General features: G+C 38.3%; 1 protein-coding gene across 1 annotated transcript; it reads right to left on the reverse strand.

Moving 5' to 3' along the window:
* Positions 1–1943: 1943 nt before the first annotated feature.
* On the reverse strand, positions 1944–9725 carry LOC129106375 (immunoglobulin-like and fibronectin type III domain-containing protein 1). The gene is made up of 23 exons (XM_054617761.1): positions 9674–9725; positions 9399–9521; positions 9171–9307; positions 8915–9014; positions 8783–8824; positions 8653–8698; positions 8399–8582; positions 8180–8293; positions 7898–8060; positions 7524–7796; positions 6927–7406; positions 6729–6853; positions 6493–6634; positions 6058–6351; positions 5646–5942; positions 5097–5276; positions 4851–4979; positions 4455–4763; positions 4280–4365; positions 3959–4151; positions 3289–3585; positions 2042–2368; positions 1944–1948 (listed from the first exon to the last, which is right to left on the reverse strand). The coding sequence occupies exons 1-23, from the start codon at positions 9723–9725 to the stop codon at positions 1944–1946; spliced, it is 4098 nt and encodes a 1365-aa protein (XP_054473736.1).
* Between the last annotated feature and the right edge of the window lie 2555 nt (positions 9726–12280).

The following is a 12280-nucleotide window of genomic DNA, read 5'->3' on the forward strand; positions in this document are numbered from 1 at the left end:
TGTTCGCAAGGTTGCACCTAGTCATACACATGAAATGTTTGTCTTTTATGACTTTCCATAATAGACTTGCAATATGTTCTAAAAGCATTGCAAAGACATTCAGGCAGTCAAAGAGAAATTTGAAGCCATGCGACAGTTGTCAATGCGGGAGCAGAGTACAAAATGGAAAGGAACAATAAATATCTCACTGTATGCCAGGCGTTTGTGGTTAACTAAATGTGACTGCAGAAAACAAGCCACTTAATAGTAAAATACTGGATAAGTATAGCCAAAAATAATTAAGATAATTGATTGATGATTGTGTAAAAAATAATGTCTTCTGAATTCACAGACGTTATGAACAAAGTGAAAAAAATTATTATCATATTTAACTAGAAAAAGTACTTTTGTGCCTGGACAAGTAAATGTTGAGCCCTGATTGTAATGCCATTTGTTACAAGCTATAAGTTGTTATCCACCACCATCATTATTATTTATCATTTTAATTTTTATGTAGTATGCAATTTTCTTTTGACCAAACTAATGGAATTTCCCATCAGCCTCAGCTGGACTATGTGTTGACATGCTTAACTTCTATGGTCAACCTGCTAGACATCTACAGATTAACATTGGAACTTATTCACCAACCAGTTTAGAGTTTATTTTTAAAACCCACTTTTTCTGACATTCACCAATGTTTACTTATTTAGTATTGGTTCTTAGGTAAAAAAGCAAAAAAACGAATCCATGCATACTCAAGAGGACACTTGCACACTTGACATGTTTTTGCAAAACTTTTGGTAATTGCATTTTCTTCAATTCTACAGCTGAATAAAATAAATAAACACTACACCAACAGGTCAACACTGATGGAGTAATAACATCCCATGCATTTTTTGTGTCATTTTATATCCACTCCTGACAATACTAAATATAACGACTCGTTTGGTGTTCACTTTTTGCAGAAGAATCAACACATCGTAACTATTGATGTTTTTTTTTTTACGTTTGGAATCCGGTGCTCCACACTTTCATTTTGGCATTCTTTCTTAATTCTCACAACCTTCCCTTTCCTTGTGCACACCAACCTGCAGTCTCGTGCCCTTTTATGGGGATTAGCAGGGCGTTTAGCTATGCTCACTAGGAACAACTGGTACATGCTTTAAATTTTGAAAGGACAATGGAACACAGGTACAAACTTTTCTGCATTTACGTCTGACGTAGACTTTTCTTAGCAGTTTTCTCAAGAAGAAATTAAGAACAGACTTGAAGAAAATGCTGGTGAAGGAGGACGGTATGGAGTGATGGCATATTTTAGTTAGTATTTAGCTCAAAGCACTTTATTGCCTAAGAATAGCCTCACAAAGTGTCTGTAGACTCTTAGTCCTGGTATACTGGACATCAAGTGACAAGCTCATGATTAAATGTAGGTTAAAGATTGACAAGTAAGACAGTTCAGTGCTGAAACAGAAAGCTGTATTTACATTTTGGAATAATTATATATAATTATATTAGGAAATATGCAACACTAAAACACACTCAGTTATAGCCATATTGTATATCGGCAATTTTTCATGAGGAAACCAGCTACTTGTTGTCTTAGTCATTAAACAGCAGGGGGAAAAGAGGTCAATGAATAAACATGTTTGGTGCAAGATTAGCATGTAATTACTGTTGAATCTCTAATGTCTCCTTTCAAAGTGCTCTTTGCATCCAGCCGATAAATTTCATAAAAACCACACTCACATACAACAGAATCTAGTTTTATCCGGTTCATTTGATTTGCTTTTAAACACAGAGAGCTCTTTCTTTCTCTCTTTCATTCTTCATTTCTTCCCCACAGTTTATTGAAACACAGAATTACAGTAATTCACAAAAAGCAGATTTCAAAATTGGCAAATCTTTTCTTTTCCATTCAACTTTAGAACATGGCATCTTCAGGAGTGCAGTCCCCCTGCATCATCCTAATCTGAAGAAGGAGGGAGAGTAGAGAATTATTCAAACATGTAGCCAAAAGGAGTAGAATTTAAGATGTAACACATACATTTGAATATGTTTTTACCTTTAACAACAAGTTTAGTTGAACACTCATCTCTGCCCAGAGGGTTTTCTGCAATGACCGTGTAGTCCCCACTGTCCTTCGGCCCAACTCTGAGTATCACCATGGAGCAGACACCACATGTGTTGGTGATGTAGTAGTTAGTGTTGGTGTTGAGACTGATGTTGTTTCTGTACCAGGTAACATGGGGTTTGGGGTTTCCTGTCACAGCACAACTCATGTAGCACTCGTAGCTCTCTGGACTGTTGTGCATTTTTAGCGGGACAGAGAATGCGGGAGACGTCTCGAAGCTGCAGTTTTTAGTGGCAGGAAGGGTCAAAGAAAATGTTTCTGGAAGGACACAAGAGAAAGGAAATAAAAGTTAATACAGAGTAATCCACAAATATTCATACACTTTGCATTGCTGTTGTCTACTTAGTCACAAGGTTTTTTCAATTTAGCTCCTCTCAGTGTCTATGGCAGAACATGTAGCGATATAAAATGATATACCTCTCGTTGTATATTTCATGTACACAAGGCCAACAAAACATTTATTAGCAATGATAACCAACGTTGCCATAAAGTACACTCTACCCATATACACAAAAAATGAGTTTAGGTGACAATTCACTCTTGTAGACCAACAGTAGCTATTTGATGTTTTTAATTTGCAAATTGTTAACATTTTATTCATCCTTTTATGCTTTTATGAAGTACATTTAATCGCTTGTTTCTACACCGCTAGGGCCGTGATATGTTTTTAAATCTTTCGTACCCACAGTCTGAACCCCAAAGACAAATAGTTTTCTGCATACAACAAAGAGAAAACGCAAGTCCTTACATTTTAGAGCCTGGAACCAGCTAATTTGCTTTAAATTGCATTAAGACTTAAAAAAAAAAAAAACCTTGACTGATCGACTTATTGTTTGCAGCTCAATACTAACCGACATGTATTTAGACCTGGGTTGATTACACTGGGGAGGCAACTAACAATTATTTTCATTGTCGATCCATCTGTATGGTCCATGAAATTGTGAGAAATGCCCATCACAAGTTTTGAGAGCCCATATGACATCTTTACATGTCTTGTTTCATCTAACTAACAGTACAAAACCCTAAAACATCCAGTTTAAAACTATAGAAATATAGCTGAAACAATCTGTTAGTTATCAAAATGGTTGCCATTTAATTATTAGTTGATCAACTAATTGAATACCAAACCATTTGTTTCTGCTCTATACACAATTTTGTATCACTTTTGTTAAACCTGCCTTTTCTTCTCTTCACTTCCCAGATTGGGGACTCAGAAGGTTTGGAAAGCCCCATGTCATTCCTGGTGTAGACCCGGAACTTATACTGCCTCCCCGGCATGATGTTGATGAGAGTGAACTTGTTATTGAAGAGATGGTCTGCCACAGTTTGCCAAGAACGCTTAACAGAGTCTCGCTTGGTGATCATGTAGTGCAGCCTGTCGTCTTTCTTCTCATCTGGAGAAGGAGTCCAGGAAACCGTCACTGTTCCCGACACGTTCTCCTCCAGCTCCACGGGGCCTGGAGGCTTGGGCTCATCTAGAAACAGGTAGGAAATGTTTTTTAATATCTTGCTGTTAGTGTTGCTTACTTTGCTCTCTCTGCCTCTAAACTTTCCCCACCCATCCATTAAGTCCAAAGGGTACACAAATGTTGTATATACAAGATTTGGGATATATTGTAAGCATTTTTGCTTTATTTATTTAGCACTAAGTTCATTTTCTTTGCACCTTAAGAAATATTTTGAAAGCTTAAAGTATTAATTATTGATATATGAGAACCCTTATGCTTCCTCCAAAAACTACATACACTTTGGAATAATCTTAAAAAGAGAATTTATATCACCCAGCAAATCCATTAACCATTGGTACTCAACTTTTAATTGTTGCAAACAAAAAAAGTGTCACTCTACCTGTGACTCTTATCTCAACACTAGAGGTCTCCTGACCAACAAGGTTCTTGACAATGATTGTGTAGATCCCAGTGTCATGGCGCTCGGTTGCGGGGATCATTAGCTGAGATGACGTGTCTGTGTTGCTCACTGTCACATGCTTGGCGACAGGATGACCGTCCTTGAGCCATTTGATAACTGGTATTGGACAGGCCTGCCAACAACAGGAGATACAGGGCTAAGATGTGGCTTTTTGTAGAGCAGAAAGAATCTAATCTGACACTTTAAACAAAACATTGAAAAAAATGACTCATTAGGTTTCGTGGAAATGTTATACTGAACCTGAAAGTTGAAGTTGACTCGAGCGGAGTCTCCAGCTTTCAGCACGATGAAGTTCTTCATTTTTTTGTCAGTAAATTGAGGTCTCACTGTAACAGTGTTGGAGAAGTAATTCATTGAAGGTGAAATGTATCAAATTCTGACAAACAAAGACAGTTCACGATTTCCACTGACTCACCTGGAGGAGGCATTGCAATGATGTAGTTGTCCAACTCTTGAGGCTCCCCGTCTCCACCCTCATTGCTGGCTAGAACTCTAACCCAGTACATGGCCATAGACTTCAGACCCATAATAGTATAGGAGGTCATAATACTAGCAGTGGAGTTACAGCGGTCCCATTCTGTATTTTCTGCTGGTCTGAGCTCCACAAAGTATCCTTTGGCCTCATCCTGGACCCCTTCCTCCTCCGTGGGTTTGGTCCAGCCCAGTGATAAGGTGGAGTATGTGGAGTCTGTCACCCTCAAGTCAATAACTTTACCAGGGGGCTCTGAAAGCATAAACATTCAAGCATTGACATTTTAACAGTTAAGTATCGAGATGATAATAATATAGCTGTTATCGTCTTATTACTCACTCTTTGGATCTCTTGCAAACACAAATTCAGAAGGCGAACTTGGCTCTCCAGCACCAGAAATGTTGATGGCTGATACACGGAACTCGTACTGAATGCCTTCAACAACATCTTTCACTGCATGCTGTTTCCCTGTGGGCATGTCAAAAACTATAATTAAGACTATAAAATGTTGAATATGATTCTAGACTTTTGCACATTTCCAAATAGCAATGCTTTAACAACTGTATTCAAGATGAGACACTGTACCTTTGATGGGCTCATTGGGAGGGTTGACAAGGCTCCACAGATTACTACCATGCTTGCGTTTCTCGATGTTGTATCCCAAAATGTTTGTTCCTCCAGTATTAGTGGGTGCGGACCAAGCAAGATTGATGCAGTCTTTGAAAGCACTAACAATTTTGAGTGTAGTGGGAGCTCCAGGGTATGCTGAGTAATGTAGAAAAAAAACCCATTGTTACTTTTTAACTGAATTACACAAAGCCTTTTGTATTTGAACACGTCGTCGTGCTTACATCACATTACATTACAGTCATTTAGCAGACGCTTTTATCCAAAGCGACTTACAGGAAGTGTATTCAACATAGGTATTCAAGAGAACTACTAGTCACCAGAAGTCATAAGTGCATTTCCTTTCTTAAACAAGCATCTCAAAGCATAAACCAGAGCAAAAGTATAGTGCAGAGGCAGATTACTACGAAAACAATAATTGCAACAGACTAATCCGAATATAGTAAGTGCTACAAACTACTACGAATAGGATAAGTGCAGTAAACAAATGCTTGTAAAAAGACTCACCTTTTGTCCCTGCCTGAATGTCATCTGTCTCCATCATTTCACTGACGCCTTGATCAGATTCCGCCTTGATGTGGTAGCAGTACTTTCTGCCATGATCTACATCAGCATCCCTGTATTTGGGCTCTGGGCCAATCTTGCCTAATTTCTTCCAGCTGTTTCGGCCAATTTGCTGGCGCTCCAGGATGTAGTCTGTGATAGGGGAACCTCCATTGTCTTTGGGAGTCCTCCATTTGAAGTCAATACAAGCTGAAGAGCTTTCAATAATATCAACCGGGCCTAGGGGTGGTGTTGGTCTATCTGTAGGGGGACAAAATAGAGAACAAACACACTCATTCCCACTTTACTTATTATGTATATAACCTTCGTACAAATGAAAACATGCACTTCTCAACATGCAGTGAACAAACATTACCTAAAACAACAAGCTGCGTGATGGCCTCAATGGTTCCACATTCATTTTTAATCTTAATCTTAATTTCTCCTGTGATTTTGCGTGGACACTTAATAAGCACCAGGCGGCTGTCTGAAGAAGACTTCTCTATTCTGGTACGGGCGTCCTCTAAGAGCTCTTCGCCCTCATTATACCACTGGATCTTCATCGGTTCCCGGCCCACAAATGACAGCTTGAAGGCCGCATCTTTCCCGGTTTTGATTGTGACAGGTTTTACAAACTCGATGAGGTCATCAGGGTTAATTCTTGGAGGATCTAGCAGAAACAACACACATATTGTCAAACTAAGACTTCAATTGCTGAGCTGAAAATAATATTGTTTTACACATTTTCACAGTGGCTGCCATTTTGCTTTCCATTAGTTGTGGTGCCCATAATTGATTATCATTACAATACCTTCCACACTTAGCGCAGCTTCTGTTTTACGGCCATCAGCTTCACAGCGGTACTTTCCAGAATCATCTTCTTTGCAGTTCTTGATAATTAGTTTGCGATAAATCCCATCTTTAACAATACAGATATCTTCTGATTCTGTTACCTGAAATGCATGAACACACACATGTAACCGCACTTAAGAAGGCACTCTCAGAAGGTTAAAGACGAAAGCTATTCCTCTGTCAACTCCTCCTCACCTCTTTCCCATCTTTGTACCAGACTCCTTCACAGTCCTCACTGCTCAGCTTGCAGACCAGTTCTGCATCGGTACCAATGATTGCGGTTACATCTGACAGTCCGCCGGTGAAGTATACTCCTGGGTCTTAATGGAAATACAACAATATTGATAACCAGGAGCAGGAATATATGAACAACAAAGCAGTTCTAATACATACCAATGACTGTATCCGGGACAAGTGGGCCTGCTCTCACTCTCTTTCTTTTCTCTTGAGCTGGCTCCTCTTCATCAGCAGGATCCTCTCCCTCCTTTGTTTCGGACATTTCTTTCTCCTGTACATCTTCTTCCTCTTCTCCATCCTCTTCCTCCTCGGCTTCATCAGCGCCATCGCCCTCGCCGGCCTTCACCTCTGCCTTTTTCTTTGTCTTTGTCTTTGTCTCTGCCTTTGCTTTTTTCCTCTCCGCTAGTGCTTTTGCTTTAGCTTCGGCGTCTGCCTTTGCTTTCTCAGCTGCAGCGGCAGCAGCTGCTGCAGCCGCGGCTTCCATGTCGGCCTTTGCCTTTGCAATCAACTTCTCTCTCTCTAACAGTATCTTAGCCTGTTGCTCCTCAGCAATCTTCAAAAGATCGGCTCCACCACCACCTGCTCTGGTTGTTTTGCGAGCTTTCTTCTTTCCTTGTGAGTTTGGATCACTGTCAGCTAATAAGAATTGACAGAACATGGACAATTTTTAAAGCTTTATGGTACATTTTCAATAATTGATAAACTTATGATGAACGGTCTTAAAGGTGCCGTTTAAAATATGTAAAAAAGTACCTTCCACTACAAGCCAGGCATTGCAGGAGTTAAGTCCAGTCACAGCCGCATAAATTCCTTTGTCCAAAAGCCGGCAGTCCTTCACCAACAACGAGTGAATCAGCATGTCCTCTGAGACAGTAATGTCATATTTTTCCCCTTGCTCTAGTGGGTTATTCTTTCCCTTCCAATTAATCTTTTTCAGGGGCTGTGAGAGGACACACTCAAACAAAGCGTCCTCTCTTTCCTCTGCTTTCACGTCTTCAATCTTGACCAAGAAGTCCACAGGGGGAACTAGACAAAGAACAAAAGTATTATAAGCATATTTCGACTCATGTTATCACAGCTTTTTTCGACTTCCGTGTGTAGATAAATAATTTGGTAAATGTTCTCACGTTTGAAGTCGGTCGAGAAGATCTTAACTCCATCAACCTCCACTTGGTATAACCCTGCATCGTCTGGGTCAACACCATTGATGCTAAACACAAACTTCTTTCCCACCTGCTTCAGGCCATGTTTTACATCTGTGTCCGCTTCAAAAGGAATCATAACTCCATCCTGTGTAAACATAAGTGGTCATAAATGTTAGAGCAGTATGTAGTTTAAGACTTTCAGACCTTTTGTTTAATTAATTCACCATTGAGAAAAAAAGTAAATATGTATATGAGGCATCTCACCTTGAATAAGAAGATTTTGCTGGTAGGGTCTTTTAGGGACATTTCAAGTTCAAACTCTGCATCACCATCAGCTTTCAATTCAATGGGCTTCAGGTTGCAAAGCCTTTCAACAACCTGTATTAATTTGAATTAGGAAAAAACAAGTTTTAGAGTTTGTACTTGTACTACAGCATTTAATCATATATTTTAAGATGTCACTTAGATAAAGCTGAAACGTACCCTTTCTTGCTCTTGCTCCCTTTCGATCTTCCTCTCACTTAGTTTCTTAAGCATTCTACGAAAATCAGTGACACCATACTGGGCGCAGATGCTCTCATAATCTTTCTTGTCGGCACTCATCAACAGTTCCCAAAACTTTTCATCAATTTCGGGTTTTTTAACTTCTTTCGCCTCAATGTCAACCCTGCAAACCCCCCAAAAATATTAGTAAACACTATACAGTAATAATCATACAATGTAAATGAACTACTTACTTATTTTTTAAGGCCTTTTTGAAGTCCTCAGGTGTCTCTCTGACCGCTACAACAAAAACCAACAGCATGTTAACAGCTTTTACTTAATGACTGACATTTTATTATTTAAGATTAAATGTAGGGTGTTTACCTGTTCTTGATTCTTGCATGGCTCTGCTCTTCTTATAACCAACTAAAATTGAAGAAAATTCAGTGAAGTGAGTTTTTCTATCTTGATTTATTCGAAAACAATGTACAATGGGAATCAAAGTGATTAACTGACCCTCGATAATATTAAGCGCAGCAGTTACAACCGCTTTTCCATATTCATTTCTGGCAAAACACTTGTAGGTGTCAGCTTGATCCGGCGCTACATCAGGCATCTATCAATCAATACATGATTATCAGTATTTTTGTAAAAAAAAATAGTGCAAGACGGACTACTTATCATTCCAATGTATTTATTGATTTGCTAGTCTTCTTTAGATTTTAAGTTATTTGAGTAAGTAGTCTTTATGACACATGGTCAGTGATCTCACCTGTAGTTGGCATTCACCAGAACTGGCATCATAGACTGTTGTGTACTTTTCTTCATCCATAACGCCGTCATTTCTCACCCAGGTCACAGTCGGTGTTGGGTTGCCAATAACAACTGCTTTGAAGATAGCCACTTTTCCTACAGAAATGGCAACAACAATGTACCATTATTTTATTATCTTAAAGAAAAATTGTAAATAAATAAGTTTAGAGGTGGAATTTTAGCTTACCTTCTTGAATAGTTAGAGCAATAGGTTTCCGAGTAAAATCTGGGGTGGTCATGCCTTCAGGTAGTTCTTCCACATACTGGGTGATCATAACTCCAGGCACCTTTGACCTCTTTTTAATTTTCACTGTCGAATACATGAAGATGTGACAGCTTTGATTTCAATTCATATCATGTCTCGGAAGAGGCCATACTGTTAGTGTTTATTTTTCATCACATGTTCTCTTGATTGTCAGTAATTTGCAGTTGTTGGCGGATGTTCAAACTGTAGTTACTCACCCTGCCCTGGAGCAGTTGGCTCCCCATCCTTTGCTCTACGTATTTTAAACATCTTGATTTTGACAACAGCTTCTCTGTTCCTGCAAAAAACATTACAATGCACTTTTCAAAAACGTAATATTTAACAAGGCAACGCTGTTTAGTTGGCTGATAAACCGTTTTAATTGGTTTTCACTTTGAAGGTTTATTTTATTGTAGAATAGACTTATTTACCTTTGTCAATGCCCAAAATATCCTAAAATTCCAATGACGTCTGGAGCTGTTAGCATGACCTGACCACTGTTATTAACCATCTGTCTGACAGGCAGTTAATCGAACCAGATGGTCTGAATTTGTAATGGGTATTACATCATTGTTTTAACTAATGGCTTCAAGCAGTGTGCCTGCTTTTACAACACTATGTTGATGCATTTGTAAGTAAAGTCTATCCTTTGAGAGACAGTTAAGATGTAATGGGACATAATTTATTCCTCCCTCCAATTACAAGTGCTGCATCGTGGGACATCGGTGTTAAACCATGAGAGTGAGATGTATATTGCAAATGGTGTGAAGACACATGCGTTAGTAACTCTATCTGTTCTATATATGAAAAAGTTCCTGAGATCACCCCTTTGTAGATTCCTGTAGGCAGCCGTCCTAATATTGCAGGCAGTAGGTCACATACCTCATAAAACATCTACAGTACTGTATCGTTACTCAGGAGGGTGGCTGACATTAGTTATAACCATCTTCGTATTAAAGATTTGCTTCCTTTTTAGCCCTGAATTATCTTAATTCAAAAATATTAAAATTGTTAAAAATTACCACCACAGGCAAAGGTTAAAATGTGGATGGTTAAAAAAAAATCTAAATTTGTTTCATTAGATGAAAGCTGTTCTGAAACTATGAGATAGTAATTTTGATGATCAATTTCCCTTTAATCACTTTAATCAATTCATAATTACTACAAAAGTGTATGATAAGTCAGATTCCTTACTCCAGACTCCATAGCCACTATGGCGTTATTGTATAAGCAAGCTTTAGTCTTCACTTGTCAAAACAGTGTTTTTAAAAAATAAAATACTCTTAGGAGCATTCAGCAAGTGTAGAAAACAAATCTATTTTTAACACCAATATACATTTATATGTGTGTGGACTGGATGTGAATGAATGTTAGTTAGAGTCTGATGGTGGCACCTTGCATGGTAGCCTGTCATCAGTGTGTGAATGGGTGAATGATATGTAATATACTACTGATTGTAAGTCGCTTTGGATAAAAGCGTCTGCTAAATGACTGTAATGTAATGTAATGTAGGATAAGTTTCATTCAGAGAAGCAATGTTTTGAACATAAGTATTTTCTTTTAGTTAAGATTTAATTTGAGCCTTTCGTTCTCCGATAAAATTGTATTGTAACTTAAACTATTGATATTGTATTCAATGAAATCAATTATGCAGAGTTCTGTCAGTTGAAGTGCATATTTAGCAGTTTTTCACACTGCTGTGAAACTTATTTGTCTGGGAGAGAAAATAGCTATTCCACGGCTGTGGACTGATTCATGAAACAAAGGTCTATGTCCTAAATCTCAGAGCTGCATTTAATAGCAGAGGTGAGCATTGACTTTTTCTTGGTCATTTGTTTGTGATCAAATACAAAATAAAATATCACACTAAAGCTAGGCAATGTCCTGGAGACTATGAGTTACTGCTATACTCTTGAAACTGCACAATCATTATATCATCATCTTCAACATTTTCCTGAATTTGATTATTTCTCATTAATCATTACTTCTTGCCAAAAAAAACATGTAAAATAAACAATATTATAACAGCTCATCATATTGGTTCTTCATTATATTAAACTTCAGAGATACTAAACTGCTGTCAGGAATAAAGATTTTGATGAAATATCCAACCATATTAGGAATCTTTCCAGTATTTGGTAAATATACTTACTCTTTTTTTTTTCAAGTGAACTGTTGTTCCCTGCTATCCGTTGCCGGCCAGGTTCCAGCTGATTCTTGTGTGTGGGCTCTTCCTTTTGAGAGGCAATAAAGTCTTTCAGAGACACACAACCTAACCCTATGCTTTTTTTTCACTGTGGCTTCTGGGTATAGGTTTACTGACATGCACTCTTGCCCTATAGTGCAATAGGATCTTGAAAAAGGGGACACAAGAGGAAATGCAGGAGTGAAGCTCCTAATCCCTCCCTCAAAACTGGAATTCCAGTAGCAGGGTGCTTTTTATTCAAAAGAGAAGTCTCATGGGAAGTGTCATAGAGGTGCCATGGGCTGAGCTGCATCCATTAGCTTAATTGTACATGTATGTTGCTGATCTGCATCCCAACATTTAACAAGAGGTAGGTGTCAATTCAATTCAATTTGTTTTCCTTGCATTCATTTGTTAGTTTGATCTAAATGTTATTGAACCATCATTTTACTGCTGAAAGTTTATCCCAAAAATTGACAATTTGCATGAATGTTCTTATTTTCTTATCGACACTGCAAGCTCTGGACGTATCAATCATAAAGCAAACGAAGGAAATTGTAAACCTAATTCTAATACTAATGAGCCACAATTATTTGTGGCCCAATTAAAGGAACATTTAGTAATTGCATTTTAACATTGT

The sequence above is a fragment of the Anoplopoma fimbria genome, chromosome 17 (genome assembly GCF_027596085.1).
Source record: "Anoplopoma fimbria isolate UVic2021 breed Golden Eagle Sablefish chromosome 17, Afim_UVic_2022, whole genome shotgun sequence".
NCBI lineage: Eukaryota > Metazoa > Chordata > Actinopteri > Perciformes > Anoplopomatidae > Anoplopoma > Anoplopoma fimbria.

Coding starts and splice junctions, on each gene's coding strand:
- LOC129106375 (XM_054617761.1), bottom strand. CDS start 9,725: ATGTTTAAAATACGTAGAGCAAAGGATGGGGAGCCAACTGCTCCAGGG. Junction 8,699..8,782: donor CATGCAAGAATCAAGAACAG/GTAAACACCCTA, acceptor TTTTTGTTGTAG/CGGTCAGAGAGACACCTGAG. Junction 4,152..4,279: donor GAGTCAACTTCAACTTTCAG/GTTCAGTATAAC, acceptor TGTTGTTGGCAG/GCCTGTCCAATACCAGTTAT.